This window comes from Schistocerca serialis, chromosome 9, assembly GCF_023864345.2.
Source record: "Schistocerca serialis cubense isolate TAMUIC-IGC-003099 chromosome 9, iqSchSeri2.2, whole genome shotgun sequence".
In the NCBI taxonomy this organism is placed as follows: domain Eukaryota; kingdom Metazoa; phylum Arthropoda; class Insecta; order Orthoptera; family Acrididae; genus Schistocerca; species Schistocerca serialis.
This window is the reverse complement of record NC_064646.1, coordinates 361,197,180-361,214,514: the sequence shown is the minus strand read 5'-3', so window position 1 is coordinate 361,214,514 and position 17,335 is coordinate 361,197,180. Positions and strand designations below refer to the sequence as shown.

Sequence of the window (17,335 nt, the reverse complement as noted above, 5' to 3'; positions counted from 1 at the left end):
CGTTCATGAACGTTATTAGGATTTGTGTTAGCCCAGTAACGATCGTTCTGTTTATTCACATAACCTGTGACATGAAAATGTGTGCCGCGCGGGATTAGCCGAGCGGTCTAGGGCGCTGCAGTCATAACTGTGCGGCTGGTCCCGGCGGAGGTTCGAGTCCCCTCCCTCGGGCATGGGTGTGCGTGTTTGCCCTTAGGATAATTTAGGTTAAGTAGTGTGTAAGCTTAGGGGTTGATGACCTTAGCAGTTAAGTCCCATAAGATTTAACACACATTTGAACATTTTTTGAAAATGTGCCTCATCTGACATTCACAACTTCTTTAGAAATTCATCATCATTGTTTATTTTTCTTATCTTTTGTCGACAGAATCCTAATCGTAACCGGTAATCGTTGTCGTTCAATTGTTGAACCATCTGTAGTTTGTAGGGATGAAATTTTAAATGAAGATGAATTCTTCGAACACTCTCCCGAGTCATTCCAACCACGAATTGAACACTGGGGGCTCCATAAGACAGACTTGCGCACAACATCAATGTTCGCTGGAGAACGCACACTTCTTGGTCGTCCTGTTGGCTTCTTCTTGAGAGCAGATCCAGCCTCTTCAAAGTTATTAATCCAACATTCTACCGCGTGTTTCGACGGAACGGCATCATGACGTCCTAAATTATAAAAACGTTGAAACTCCCTCCGCGCCGCTGACAAATTATCTTTGTTTTTGTAAAACTTTTTGTGGCTAACGCACGCTATTGTCCGTTCCATTGACCCATGTTTACTGAAATGGCGGACTGTTTACTCGCTAACTGTCACGAACCAGCAGTGCTGCCACCTGCCCATGGCTGCCACTACTCATTTCATACATTTCTGTTATTCTGTGTCACCCTGTATTTTTTTCCTGTCATAACTGTTGACACAACACTTTCAAATGAGCGTTACACTGAAATGCGACCTCGCACTCAGAGAGTGGTCTTCGCGGCTGACTCATATAAATCCCAGAACAGCCAAGGATTTTTCCTTGCTGGGAGAACTGCGCCAGGTAGACTCAAGTTCATGATGCCAACTGAGGAGCTACCTGAATGAGAAGTAGCGATTCAAGGTCTTCAAAGTTGTCAACGGCCGGGAAAGCGGTCTGCTGATCCCATGCTCCTCCATATGTCATTCAAATGACGTCAATGGTTAAAGACGACGCAACGATTGGTCGGTTTCGATTGTCCTATCGGAGGCCAGAACGGCGCAGCTTTGTTTTTGTCTTGTTAGTCCAAGAGTATAATAAGATTATTGTAGGGGTCGTTCGGTCTGACCACAGTGTAGCGCTAAACTGTGTGGAGACGCTATGGCAAGTGATTCACAGGATTTTTTTAAAACTATTATTTAATACATTCAACTATTGTTGTCAATAACATTCATAAAGTAATAGCTGCGTATTGTCGTTACAGCGCTGAAGTGCTTTAAGAAATAGGTCTGAAAAGACCACGCGCTAAATCGTGTATTGGTTGGGGGGGGGGGGGGGGGGAGCTTCGGTGCTCCGTTCCTATTTGAGCTAGGAACACGAATTGAAGAGTTTTTTGATTTAGCGCGGACCAGCGGCCATTTGTATAGCCATTCAAACATCTGTCTTAGCGTTCGTTTGTTACAGTATATGAAGCAAGGTTTGAACGACGAACCGGAGCGGTCTCCCAGACAAATTGCGCGAATCGATTAATTCCTTTTGCAAAAGATTTTAATTGGGCTATAATTGTTGTTCAGCTAATGGCACCTTTCGTTTGTGTACCGTCCGGATTTCGTGTGCAAAAACAGTCACCCTCGTTCAAATTTTACCTGCAAAAACAATCACTCTTAAATAACTGCGGACTAGAGACAGACTGATGGTTCAAATATGGTTGACCGGTGTAGCAGACCATTGGTCTAAGATAAGTTTTAACCATTTGAAAAAATCGTGCTTCGTTTCGATTTTACGTGCATTTTACGTTTTTATAGGATAAATGTAAAAAGTCAAAACGAAATTTTTTGTCCAGTAAATTTTATCTGTCGTCGAGATACGATGGTTTAACGTTTTTCTGGGGTTTTTTTGGAGCGCCGCACTTGTATAGTTCAAACTTGTACGAATCGGTTCAAATTTTGCACAAATGCAGATAAATTGATAAAATCAGAGCGAAATTTTTCTTATCGAACAATTTTATCCGTTATAGAGATGCGATAGTTTAAAGCCGATCTAAATTTAACACGTGAAATTTGATTCCACGTGAACTGAATACGCTGTAACGATTTATAGTTAACCAAATAAATAAAAAAGCCTTCTTACGCCAAAATTGAAAACTCGCTTTCAAAAATCTAGCTTCACTTGGAATTTACCTGCAAAAAACGTGTTCTTTGTGAGTTTTTTTTCCGCGCGCCCTTCTATGATACAAACTTGTGCGAATCAGTTCAAATTTTGTAGGAAGGTAGATAAATACATGTAATTAATGGTCGTCCTGTTGTTTTGTGAAAGACGCATTCGTTGCCACAATATAAGCAACATGCTTCGAAAGACAATAAGAAAAGAAAAAAAACATAACAGCGGGGTTAGAGGCGCCATGTCACGGATTGCGCGGCCTCTTCCGCTGGAGGTTCGAATCCTCCCTCGGGCATGAGTGTGTGTGTTGTTCTGAGTATAAGATAGTTCAAGTAGTGTGTAAGTCGAGAGACCGATGACCTCAGCAGTTTGACTCCTTAGGAAGAGCAAAAGTTGGGATCAGATTAAAAATGTCTCCTCTCATAGGACAAAAAATGCGAGTATGTCCTCGGTAGAGTTAGGGATGCAAAAGAAGGAAACTACCTTTTTGACTTACCTGGCAGCTTCAAAGACATTTAAATGAAAACATCTTGACATATTTGCGCTTTTTTACGAGTTAACCCTACTTTCCCAGCGCAGTGAACTCTCTTAGCTGCAAGGTGTGGGCACGCCTTCATCTTGCAATTTATAGGCTAAGGTCCCTGATCTCGTACCAAAATCCAGAAGTTTCGCCAGCCATAGTAAACGATATATAATGTGTAAAGATCATACGTGTTATGGCCGAAAAGTTTTTACGAGGGGATAAAATTTTTGGGATGGATTTGTTGCTTGCAGGGTGCCAAAACATTTTTTGATTTCTATGTGAGGGTGGCGGGTGGGAGGGGTTCAAATGGCTCTGAGCACTATGGGACTTAACATCTCAGGTCATCAGTCCCCTAGAACTTAGAACTGCGTAAACCTAACTAACCTAAGGACATCATACACATCCATGCCCGAGGCAGGATTCAAACCTGCGACCGCAGCGGTCGCGCGGTTCCAGACTAAAGCGTCTAGAACCGCTCGGCCACACCGGCCGACGGTGGGAGGGGGATTGATTCTTTCCCCGAGAGGACCGTTTCTCCTACAAACCCACCGCTTGTTTCACGTATGGTGAGGGGTGTAAGGAAACATACACAAAATTTTGTGCGTCGAGAGTGGGATGGATCTGCAGTAGGAAGTATCAGAGATTGGCGGTGCATCTATAATAGGAATTATCCCGGAGTGTGGGTAACGCATCTTACACTTTAATGACAAGTTGTGTCATATTGCACTTCACAAATGCCATTTTGCGTGACATGATCGCATATTTCATGTTATACGACATCACTGCCGTTACTTCACTTGACACGTTGCATTAAATTACATTACATAAGTACTAATACGCAGTGGCGGCTCGTGAGCATACATTCTGGGTGTTCACAAATTTTTAGATTCAAAAAAATTTGAGAGTATGAAATTAATAGCATCTGCTGTATAGTAGTCATGCATATCAAGAAGTGTATGCAACTACAGCCGCTGCCAGTAATAATCACAACAGAAAAATAGCTTACCCGACAAAAGCAAGAATTGTTTTTGTGGAATTCTGTTGTTTTGTACATAATTAAGTACAGTTTAGGACAATAACGAAATAACGCCTAAGTTTCTGCAACTCTCCATTTCGCATTTTTGTGTAAGTGGGAATTTTGGGCTTTTCCATTTTTTTCGGACAAATGTACAATACCCCTAACAGATGTACTAGGTCACGAATTTATTTCAGGGCTGAAAATCAGATATTTTTACGCTGCATTAACACAACAACTTCTGCTAACTGTATGCTTCCTTCTTAAATGTTCGCGAGTAGCCACGCTTATGTGATTTCGTCACTGTTTCAGTCACAGGATCTGTTCTCCAAGGCCTAGTTCCTTTGCGGTTAACTTTCCTGGTAATTTACTTTACTCTTCACAGGATGAGATTTTCACTCTGCAGTGGAGCCTGCGGTGATATGAAACTTCGTGGCAGAGTAAAGCCGTGTGCCGGACCGACACTCGAACTCGGGACTTTTGCCTTTCGCGGGTAAGTGCTCTACTGATTGATATACCGAAACACGACCCGTACCGGCCTTAGTGGCCGAGCGGTTCTAGCGCTTCAGTCTGGAACCGCGCGACCGCTACTGTCGCAGATTCGAATCCTGTCTCGGACATGGATGTGTGTGATGTCCTTAGGTTAGTTAGGTTTAAGTAGTTCTAAGTTCTAGGGGACTGATGACCTCAGATGTTAAGTCCCATAGTGCTCAGAGCCATTTGAACTACACTCCTGGAAATGGAAAAAAGAACACATTGACACCGGTGTGTCAGACCCACCATACTTGCTCCGGACACTGCGAGAGGGCTGTACAAGCAATGATCACACGCACGGCACAGCGGACACACCAGGAACCGCGGTGTTGGCCGTCGAATGGCGCTAGCTGCGCACCATTTGTGCACCGCCGCCGTCAGTGTCAGCCAGTTTGCCGTGGTATACGGAGCTCCATCGCAGTCTTTAACACTGGTAGCATGCCGCGACAGCGTGGACGTGAACCGTATGTGCAGTTGACGGACTTTGAGCGAGGGCGTATAGTGGGCATGCGGGAGGCCGGGTGGACGTACCGCCGAATTGCTCAACACGTGGGGCGTGAGGTCTCCACAGTACATCGATGTTGTCGCCAGTGGTCGGCGGAAGGTGCACGTGCCCGTCGACCTGGGACCGGACCGCAGCGACGCACGGATGCGTGCCAAGACCGTAGGATCCTACGCAGTGCCGTAGGGGACCGCACCGCCACTTCCCAGCAAATTAGGGACACTGTTGCTCCTGGGGTATCGGCGAGGACCATTCGCAACCATCTCCATGAAGCTGGGCTACGGTCCCGCACACCGTTAGGCCGTCTTCCGCTCACGCCCCAACATCGTGCAGCCCGCCTCCGGTGGTGTCGCGACAGGCGTGAATGGAGGGACGAATGGAGACGTGTCGTCTTCAGCGATGAGAGTCGCTTCTGCCTTGGTGCCAATGATGGTCGTATGCGTGTTTGGCGCCGTGCAGGTGAGCGCCACAATCAGGACTGCATACGACCGAGGCACACAGGGCCAACACCCGGCATCATGGTGTGGGGAGCGATCTCCTACACTGGCCGTACACCACTGGTGATCGTCGAGGGGACACTGAATAGTGCACGGTACATCCAAACCGTCATCGAACCCATCGTTCTACCATTCCTAGACCGGCAAGGGAACTTGTTGTTCCAACAGGACAATGCACGTCCGCATGTATCCCGTGCCACCCAACGTGCTCTAGAAGGTGTAAGTCAACTACCCTGGCCAGCAAGGTCTCCGGATCTGTTGCCCATTGAGCATGTTTGGGACTGGATGAAGCGTCGTCTCACGCGGTCTGCACGTCCAGCACGAACGCTGGTCCAACTGAGGCGCCAGGTGGAAATGGCATGGCAAGCCGTTCCACAGGACTACATCCAGCATCTCTACGATCGTCTCCATGGGAGAATAGCAGCCTGCATTGCTGCGAAAGGTGGATATACACTGTACTAGTGCCGACATTGTGCATGCTCTGTTGCCTGTGTCTATGTGCCTGTGGTTCTGTCAGTGTGATCATGTGATGTATCTGACCCCAGGAATGTGTCAATAAAGTTTCCCCTTCCTGGGACAATGAATTCACGGTGTTCTTATTTCAATTTCCAGGAGTGTATTTTCACAGCCCGCCCTCACACCTTGACTTTTATGTTAGCATTTAAAACAGATTCAACATAGTTCATGTTTAAACTGTACACTAAACCTGATTCCTGCACAATAAATAACCAACTCCAAACACAAAGTGCCGTTTGTAGAAATGATTAAACTCAAGTAGTAATGTCTATTAACATGGTCACTTGATTAGAATACAAATGAGTCGCTGAGATTCATAAGGCCCTAAAGTACGCCGCCGTCGATCCGACATTTAAGTGAATACCAGAGAAGACAATGGTAGAGCTTTTCGTCAATTTTTGTATATACTGTGTGGGTCTACAGCACAAACAAACGTGACTCACCATAAGATCAACAGATTTCAGAAGCGTGAATAAATGATACAGTCTCTTAATCGACGGTGATGTGCTTATGATTCTGAGCGCCTCAAATGGATTACTTAATATACTATAACTCATTCAGAAACCCACGAAATAGGTTTACTGTCACTAGAACTTTAGCATATAGTAATTCCCGATCTAACTTTACAACAATACAGTGAATTAGCATACCTGATGTGTATGCTATCGTCTAGCAGGATTTATGCCGAGTGAACAGGGAGAAAAGTCTGCCGCAGTGTGCTGCCTCCTGGTGGCACTGATGTAAACTTCTGAGTGACAAGGGTTAGTTGTGCACATCACGAACCGTGCACGTTGATTATCAAATCCGTATGTATTTGGCCAATAAGGCAATTACGTCACGTGAGTTGCACATGCGCAAAAGCTCCTTAAAGCGTGCACGACTGAAGGTGTGCTCCCGACCCTGATGCCGAATTTCACGGAGTCTAGATGTTCAGCAGCGAGGTAGATGTGCCGTATCTTTCAGATTGTGAAACATCCCTCTAGAAAAATTTATGAAAGATTGTGCTGCACTCAGACATTTCTCTCTTTACTTATTCTGATCATCACTAAACTGACAAACAATATTTTTAACGCAACGCAATCTGACTTTCAATAATCCCTACAAAAGAATGGCCCTGACTAACAATAACCTATACCTGTCATGAATCACTTACCTCAAAAATCTTCGTTACTCGAACTATTGCAAAACAGCGAGCACCAATACTGCCAACTACACTAAAGATTCTAACTACTGAAGGCACTAACAACTGATAGGCATAGTTAGCAACTGAAAGATTTTGATAGAGAACAAACAATGTATTTAGCTTAATAATATTCAAACGTCATCATCATATATATATATATATATATATATATATATATATATATATATATATATATATATATATATATATCAGTTCATGACATCCAGTCTTACAAATTTACTGTCTCTGATGGACACACGTTCAGATCATCCGCTCTCAAAACTCCGCCATCTCTCTCCCCACATCCACCACTGCTGGCGGCTCAACTCCAACTGCGCAACGCTACGCGCTGTTCACATCCAACTGCCCAACACTACAACAGCGAATTCCGACAATGCTAACCAACCACAGACTGCACACAACACAGCCAGTGATTTTCATGCAGAGCGCTACGTGGCGTTACCAATATAGAAACCTAAACAGCCTACTTACAATTGCAGCATCTATATTACATTTAATGGCATTCAAAGAAAAATAACCTGCAAATCCACAAGGTGTCGAAAGTTAGGGTGTTTACGTGCTCTTACACAGCAGCCGCCACTGCTGATACTAACAAGTAAAAAGGCGAGAATATGTCAAGATGTTTTGATTTAAATGTCTTTGAAGCATCCAGATGAGTCGAAAGTTTAGTTCCTTTCTTTTACACCCCTAACCTACTCGCCTTTTCTGTGTTACGAAAGAAGCGTTTTTCAATCTGGTCAGAATTATGGCACAAATTTTCTGGTAGGATCAATTTCTTGAGTTGATTTCTCGGAAGTGTGCCATTTTTCCCTTAGAATATAAGGTCAAGTTGACGATGGTCTGCCGGCCGCTGTGGCCGAGCGGTTCCAGGCTCTTCAGTCAAAAACCGCGCTGCTGCTACGGCTGCAGGTTCGAATCCTGCCTCAGGCATGGATGTGTGTGATGTCCTTAGATTAGTTAGGCTAAGTAGTACTAAGTCTAGGGGCTGATGACCTCAGATGTTAAGTCCCATACTTTTTAGAGCCATTTGGACCATTTTGACGATGGTGTCTTGTTAGCACAGAGAAACAAAACACATGTGCCTTTGAAAGAAGTGTGATGTCACCGCCAGACACCACACTTGCTAGGCGGTAGCCTTTAAATCGGCCGCAGTCCGTTAGTATACGTCGAACCCGCGTCTCTCCACTGTCAGTGATTGCAGACGGAACACCGCCACACGGCAGGTCTAGTCTAGAGAGACTCCCTAGCACTCGCCCCAGTTGCGCAGCCGACTTTGCTAGCGATGGTTCACTGACTACAAACGCTCTCATTTGCAGAGACGACAGTTTAGCATAGCCTTCAGCTGCGTCATTTGCTACGACCGAGCAAGGCGCCATATTCAGTTACTATGTCTTCTGAACAGATAATATTCTGACTCATGTACCGTCAAGAGCGACGTTCATCATTAATGGATTAAAGTTAAGTATCAAACTAATTACGTCCGCCTTCTGAATTCTAATTCCTTGTCATGTTCCAGACCTCACGTCAGTATAGTTCTTCCCTCCTCATGCCAGCCTGCATGAGCTAGAACGCGTGCATTTCGGCCTCCTCTCGTAACACGGTGTTGGTTCTTCTGCTAACACAACAAGAACAATTCAGCGGATGACACTAGACCCCTTTTTGGGCATACACGTTTTCTAGCGGCAGTAGTTTGAGCTCGCCGGCGCTAACTCACCACGCTGGAGGCGTAGGCGTCGGCCCTCTTGCGCGGGTCGAGGCCGCGCTTGTGGCGCACCAGCAGGTAGACGGTGCCGACGTCCGGGCACGAGCGCAGCAGCTTCTCGACGATGGCCTTGCCCAGGAAGCCGGTGGCGCCGGTCACGAGCACGCAGCGGCCCGCGTACCAGTCGGCCACGCGCCCCGCCGGCGTCCGACGGTCCTCTCCCGCGACGCACATCGGCCCCTCAGCTGCCTGCAACCCACACGCGGCGCCGCTGCTAGAGTCTTAGTTCATCCCCGAAAGAAGGGCCTACAAAAGGCATGTTCGACCGGTTCCTGAGTAATGCTCATCAGTCTGGGATCCTTAACGGGAGACGGTGCCAGAAATCACGAAAAAATCACAAATTTTTTAAACTGCTTATTTGAAAGTAGATACAATTGAGATTATTATCCCAAAGAAATTCGAGCTACACATGGCATAAGAAGACTAGAATTGTAAACAGTGTAATACGCCATACCCACTTGTCAATGTATCCAGTGGCAGAAAAATTTTGTTGCTCAATTTTGCCTGTGAACCTGGAAAATACACTACTGGCCATTAAAATTGCTACACCAAGAAGAAATGCAGATGATAAGCGGGTATTCATTGGACGAATATATTGTACTAGAACTGACATGTGATCACATTTTCACGCAATTTGGGTGCATAGATCCTAAGAAATCAGTACCCAGAACAACCACCTCTGGCCGTAATAACGGCCTTGATACGCCTTCGCATTGAGTCAAACAGAGCTTGGATGGCGTGTCAGGTACAGCTGCCCATGCAGCTTCAACACGATGCCACAGTTCATCAAGAGTAGTGACTGGCGTATTGTGACGAGCCAGTTGCTCGGCCACCATTGACCAGACGTTTTCAATTGGTGAGAGATCTGGAGAATGTGCTGGCCAGGGCAGCAGTCGAACATTTTCTGTATCCAGAATGGCCCGTACATGACCTGCAACATGCGGTCGTGCATTATCCTTCTGAAATGTAGGGTTTCGCAGGGATCGAATGAAGGGTAGAGCCACGGGTCGTAACACATCTGAAATGTAACGTCCACTGTTCAAAGTGCCGCCAATGCGAACAAGAGGTGACCGAGACGTGTAACCAATGGCACCCCATACTATCACGCCGGGTGATACGCCAGTATGGCAATGACGAATACACGCTTCCAATGTGCGTTCACCGCGATGTCGCCAAACACGGATGCGACCATCATGATGCTGTAAACAGAACCTGGATTCATCCGAAAAAATGACGTTTTGCCATTCGTGCACCCAGGTTCGTCGTTGAGTACACCATCGCAGATGCTCCTGTCTGTGATGCAGCGTCAAGGGTAACCGCAGCCATGGTCTCCGAGCTGATAGTCCATGCTGCTGCAAACGTCGTTGAACTGTTCTTGCAAATGGTTGTTGTCTTGCAAACGTCTCCATCTGTTGACTCAGGGATCGAGACGTGGCTTCACGATCCGTTACAGCCATGCAGATAAGCTGGCTGTCATCTCAACTGCTAGTGATACGAGGCTGTTGGTATCCAGCACGGCGTTCCGTAGTACCGTCCTGAACCCACCGATTCCATATTCTGCTAACAGTCATTGGATCTCGACCAATGCGAGCAGCAATGTCGCGATACGTTAAACCGCAATCGCAATAGGCTACAATCTGACCTTTGTCAAACTCGAAAACGTGATGGTACGCATTTCTCTTCCTTACACGAGGCATCAAAGCAACGTTTCACCAGGCAACGCCTGTCAACTGCTGTTTGTGTATGAGAAATCGGTTGGAAACTTTCCTCATGTCAGTACGTTGTAGGTGTCGCCACTGGCGCCAGCCTTGTGTGAATGCTCTGAAAAGTTAATCTTTTGCATATCTCAGCATCTTCTTCCTGGTGGCTAAATTTCACGTCTACAGCACGTCATCTTTGTGGTGTAGCAATTTTAATGGCCAGTAGTGTATAAATTTAGAAGGCTGTGATTTTTTTGTGTATACAACACACAGTGTTGTATAGAAGGCAATGGAGCCGTTTTGTTGTGCAAGCAGTGTGGTACAGAAGGCTGTGGAGCTTTGTAAACAAGTTTTTTGGTGTTTAGTGAAATTTGAGTGAAGTTGGATTTATTGTGTCATTCTTTCTGCAAGGTTGAATATATTGATCGTTTCTTAGAATACCTAGTTGTAGTAAGGTATTTAAAAAATATAATTAGTCCCATATTTCCAATAAAGCGAAAACCTGACATTGAGGTTAGAGTTGGACCTGCAGATGCAAACATTAGCTTGCCTCCAAGTGCTTCTAAACTAAAACTTGGGAAGGCTATGGTGTCAGAAGAAACAAATCATGACAGAAATATGGCTTTCACTATTCTGGATCTGTAGTTGGTGGCTGAGAAATTTAGAAAAGCCTTAAAGTGATATTTTTGTGGAGGAAATGTGAATTTGGTGTATGATGAAAGGAGAGAACGTTTGGTTTGCACGTTGCATATTTTATGTCAAAACTGTGATGCTGGGACATCGAAGGCCATTAACAGAATATATGAAGCCAATATGAGAGTCGCTTATGGACTAAGAGTATAGGGATTGGAAGAGACGGTGGAAACCGTTTATGTGGTATTATCAACATGCTTGGTCCTCCCATAAAATTTATTGCAATGAACACTACTCTCCTCAGTGCAGTTGTAGAAGTAAGTGGAGACAGTATGAAACTGGCAGACCATGAGACAATTCAAGGAAATTGTAATGATACTGATATCAAAGATATAGCACTTTCCTGCGACAGTTCCTGCATGGAGAGCGGTCATACTACACTGCATGGAGTTTCAACAGTCATTAGTGTCAACACTGGAAAAATGGTAGACTTAATAGGTGGTGTCTTAATATTGTTCTGCACCTTCCTTGCACAAGAAATATAATGATGCAGGTAAAGAAACAGAATGGCAAGAACATCACAAAGCTGTTTGTAACAAGAATTATGTAGCCTCCAGTGTGGGATAGAAGGTGCTGGTATGAAACTCATTTTCCGTAGGTATTTGCGAAAGCATGGAGTAAGATACACACATTATCTAGGAGATGGAGACTCTAGCGCTTTCAAAAATGTAGTTGAAAGCCAGCCCTATAGAAAAGACTAGGCCATATTCAGAAGCGGATGAGTGGATGACTCAGAAGACTTGTTGCAGATAATAAAGGCAAGCTATTAGAGGATGGGAATACTCTGGGAGGTAAAAACAGACTAACAAAGTTTGGATAATACGAGGAAGGTAGTATGGGCTACTTGGTTACATTACTTTGTCGACAGACACTACACCTCAACATGGCCTATGTTCTAATGAATGGCGAAAATTTCTGAAAAGCAAGGAAATTGGGGAATCTCACAGCCGTAAAAACAACCTTCCTTATGACGTTGCGATGACCATTAAAACAACTTTTTGAGCACTGGTTTCACAGCAACTGCTAGAAAAATGTCAGCATGACAAAACACAGAATCCAAATGAATATTACAATGCTCTTATTTGGTAGAGATGTCCAAAGCCTGTGTTTGTTTCAAATTTGCTTAGGAAGCTGCAGCATTTCTAATGATGCAAGACTTCACATCCTCAGCAAGTTGGGCTTTACACCTGGAGTCTTTACTGAGCAGATACTGCGGATCATCGATGAGCAACGAATTGCGAAGACGGAGACTTAAGTACAGAATGTATGTAAAATTTCTAGGAAAAGGAACAGAGGAGCTAAAAGTGCTGCAGAGGATGATGAGGAAGAACTGGAATACGGATATGACCAGTTTTAGCTAAGGTATGAGTTAAAAATTTTTAAAACGTTTCATCCAAACTTTAAAACGACTTCTCTGCAACTTAAGGTTTCCTCTTTCAGGAACACATATATGAGAAACTATTGGAAGGATTTCGATGAAATTTGGTACACCTATTCTTGTACGTGGAAGCAATATTTAAATAGAACAAATCTATCCATTATAAACAGTTTCATGGTTGATAATATAGGGAAAATTTGTCCGTAAAAATTTTCAAATCCAAAATATTACAAAAAACAATAGAAATAATTTACCAAAATGTTACTGCATGTAATTGTACATTTATTAGTGTAGATTACTTTACCATAGGAAAAAATTGCCAAATTTGCCTCGAAATAATGAAAAACTGTACCTTAAAATAACAATGTAACAAAAAATTCGAAATCTCTCACAGCATTAAATTTTTATTAAAATTTCTGAAAAAATTATTTAAAGCATATTGGATCCCTATATAAATGTGCAAAACGTCAGTGAGATCGAACAAAAAGTGACAGAGGTAAGGATTTACAAAGATATCAGTGGAAGGCCGCAAATGTCTCTGTTTAAGCTGTCGTTACATGTGACGAGGCAGCCATTGTGCACGTGGATGGGATATCCGACGTCACGAGACGCAGCGCCGGCGATACATGGACGAGTAGGTTAACGTGATTGTAAGCTCTCAGCACTCTCCAGTGGCAGTTGTCGGCTGTACTTGGCTTGCAAGCCATCCAGTTTGTTCACGAAAACGGACAATCGTAAAATTCCTGTGTTAGCTCTATTAAAATGCACATTTAACCTCTTGTCCATATGCTAGCTACGTTGTTCTGTCTGTGGTATGTATAAACAAAAACTTCAATATCCGTGGACATATAATAAGACAAAAAGGAAAGATATATGTCCTGTGACATCAGCTTGTAAAACTTCACCAAATCGAACAAGCTCACTAACACTCACTCCTGACACTCCTGACTTAAATTTACATAACAGTAAATATTACGGAAATTATACCTATAACTTTCATAGGAAAGTCCCACAATCATTTAGAAAATGCGAAGACGGAAAAAACGCGAGCCCTCTGCCAGTTTACATTCTGTTCCAGAATGTAGTGCATCTACTAACTACGCTACAATGAAGCTCTGCAATTACGGACCGATGACCACAGCAGTTTGGTCTCACAAATTTCCCATTTTTTTAATTCGATGTCGATAACAGTCACGGTAAAGCCTAACATAAAATGTTCACGTTGTCCTAGAAAGAGACAAATAGTTTACTTTTTAAAATCGTTAATGATTTTTAGATGTGTCAATTACTGTAAAAGAAACAACTACCATAAAGTTATATCTTAAATGTTTATTAGTTTTCGATTTAAAATTCAGTAAAGTCTGAGTCATTTTCTAAGCGCAACAATTTGTTTGCTGTGTAACTCTAAAACTTTACACTGAGGTGACAAAGTTCATGGGATAGCGATATGCAGTTATACAGATGGCGATAGTATCGCGTACTCAAGGTATGAAAGGGCAGTGCATTAGCAAAGCTGTTATTTGTACTTAGGTGATTCACGTGAAAAGGTGGCCGACGCGAATATAGCCACACGACAGTAATTAACAGACTTTGAAAACGGAATGGTAGTTGGAGCTAGAGGCTCAGGACATTCCATTTCGAAAATCGTTGGTGAATTCAACATTCCGAGATCTACAGTCACAAGAGTGTGCCGAGGATAGGAAATTTCAGGCATTACCTCGCAACACGGATATCGCGATGGGCATCGGCCGTCTTTTAACGACCGAGAGCAGCGGAGTTTGCGTAGAGTTGTCAGTGCTAACAGACAAGTAATTCTGCCTGAAGTAACCGCAGAAATCAGTGTGGAACGTGAGACGGACGGACAGTCCGGCGAAATGTGGCGTTAATGGCCTATGGCAGCAGAAGACTGACGCGAGTGGTTGTGCTGATAGCACGAAATGGCTTGCAGTGGCTCCATGGGGTCGTCAACATGTCGGTTGGACCCTACACGACTGGACAATAGTCGCCTGGTGACATGAGTTTCGATTTCAGTTGGTATTATTTGTCGTGTGACTAGGGCCTCCCGTCGGGTAGACCGTTCGCCGGGTGCAAGTCTTTCGATTGGACGCCATTTCGGCGATTTGCGAGTCGATGGGGATGAAATGATGGTGATTAGAACAACACAACACCCAGTCCCTGAGCGGAGAAAATCTCCGACCCAGCCGGGAAACGAACCCGGGCCCTTAGGATTGACATTCCGTTGCGCTGACCACTCAGCTACCGGGGGCGGACATTTCAGTTGGTAAGAGCTAATGGTAGGTACGGATCTTTCTGTAGTCGAGCTGTTGTATCAGCGTACTCTGAGAGGAACCTGACTGGTATACAATCTGGACCCGACGACTTGCCTTTCTTAAGTGATTTAAGCTGCTAAATATGGAGCTGTTGTATCAGCGTACTCTGAGAGGAACCTGACTGGTATACAATCTGGACCCGACGCCTTGCCTTTCTTAAGTGATTTAAGCTGCTAAATATGGAGCTGTTGTATCAGCGTACTCTGAGAGGAACCTGACTGGTATACAATCTGGACCCGACGACTTGCCTTTCTTAAGTGATTTAAGCTGCTAAATATGGAGCTGTTGTATCAGCGTACTCTGAGAGGAACCTGACTGGTATACAATCTGGACCCGACGCCTTGCCTTTCTTAAGTGATTTAAGCTGCTAAATATGGAGCTGTTGTATCAGCGTACTCTGAGAGGAACCTGACTGGTATACAATCTGGACCCGACGACTTGCCTTTCTTAAGTGATTTAAGCTGCTAAATATGGAGCTGTTGTATCAGCGTACTCTGAGAGGAACCTGACTGGTATACAATCTGGACCCGACGCCTTGCCTTTCTTAAGTGATTTAAGCTGCTAAATATGGAGCTGTTGTATCAGCGTACTCTGAGAGGAACCTGACTGGTATACAATCTGGACCCGACGACTTGCCTTTCTTAAGTGATTTAAGCTGCTAAATATGGAGCTGTTGTATCAGCGTACTCTGAGAGGAACCTGACTGGTATACAATCTGGACCCGACGCCTTGCCTTTCTTAAGTGATTTAAGCTGCTAAATATGGAGCTGTTGTATCAGCGTACTCTGAGAGGAACCTGACTGGTATACAATCTGGACCCGACGACTTGCCTTTCTTAAGTGATTTAAGCTGCTAAATATGGAGCTGTTGTATCAGCGTACTCTGAGAGGAACCTGACTGGTATACAATCTGGACCCGACGCCTTGCCTTTCTTAAGTGATTTAAGCTGCTAAATATGGAGCTGTTGTATCAGCGTACTCTGAGAGGAACCTGACTGGTATACAATCTGGACCCGACGCCTTGCCTTTCTTAAGTGATTTAAGCTGCTAAATATGGAGCTGTTGTATCAGCGTACTCTGAGAGGAACCTGACTGGTATACAATCTGGACCCGACGACTTGCCTTTCTTAAGTGATTTAAGCTGCTAAATATGGAGCTGTTGTATCAGCGTACTCTGAGAGGAACCTGACTGGTATACAATCTGGACCCGACGCCTTGCCTTTCTTAAGTGATTTAAGCTGCTAAATATGGAGCTGTTGTATCAGCGTACTCTGAGAGGAACCTGACTGGTATACAATCTGGACCCGACGACTTGCCTTTCTTAAGTGATTTAAGCTGCTAAATATGGAGCTGTTGTATCAGCGTACTCTGAGAGGAACCTGACTGGTATACAATCTGGACCCGACGCCTTGCCTTTCTTAAGTGATTTAAGCTGCTAAATATGGAGCTGTTGTATCAGCGTACTCTGAGAGGAACCTGACTGGTATACAATCTGGACCCGACGCCTTGCCTTTCTTAAGTGATTTAAGCTGCTAAATATGGAGCTGTTGTATCAGCGTACTCTGAGAGGAACCTGACTGGTATACAATCTGGACCCGACGCCTTGCCTTTCTTAAGTGATTTAAGCTGCTAAATATGGAGCTGTTGTATCAGCGTACTCTGAGAGGAACCTGACTGGTATACAATCTGGACCCGACGCCTTGCCTTTCTTAAGTGATTTAAGCTGCTAAATATGGAGCTGTTGTATCAGCGTACTCTGAGAGGAACCTGACTGGTATACAATCTGGACCCGACGCCTTGCCTTTCTTAAGTGATTTAAGCTGCTAAATATGGAGCTGTTGTATCAGCGTACTCTGAGAGGAACCTGACTGGTATACAATCTGGACCCGACGCCTTGCCTTTCTTAAGTGATTTAAGCTGCTAAATATGGAGCTGTTGTATCAGCGTACTCTGAGAGGAACCTGACTGGTATACAATCTGGACCCGACGCCTTGCCTTTCTTAAGTGATTTAAGCTGCTAAATATGGAGCTGTTGTATCAGCGTACTCTGAGAGGAACCTGACTGGTATACAATCTGGACCCGACGCCTTGCCTTTCTTAAGTGATTTAAGCTGCTAAATATGGAGCTGTTGTATCAGCGTACTCTGAGAGGAACCTGACTGGTATACAATCTGGACCCGACGACTTGCCTTTCTTAAGTGATTTAAGCTGCTAAATATGGAGCTGTTGTATCAGCGTACTCTGAGAGGAACCTGACTGGTATACAATCTGGACCCGACGCCTTGCCTTTCTTAAGTGATTTAAGCTGCTAAATATGGAGCTGTTGTATCAGCGTACTCTGAGAGGAACCTG

The 17,335-nt window shown here is 44.4% G+C and overlaps 1 protein-coding gene across 2 annotated transcripts in view; it reads right to left on the bottom strand.

Annotated features, from left to right (window-relative positions):
* Positions 1-17,335, bottom strand: part of LOC126418840 (fatty acyl-CoA reductase 1-like) — a 266,538-nt gene that overhangs the window by 50,937 nt on the left and 198,266 nt on the right. For both annotated transcript variants that reach the window (XM_050085819.1, XM_050085818.1), the window contains one exon: positions 8,836-9,072. In XM_050085819.1, the coding sequence (XP_049941776.1) occupies positions 8,836-9,057 (222 nt within the window). In that variant the 5' untranslated portion in view covers positions 9,058-9,072. The remainder of the gene's footprint in view (positions 1-8,835; positions 9,073-17,335) is intronic.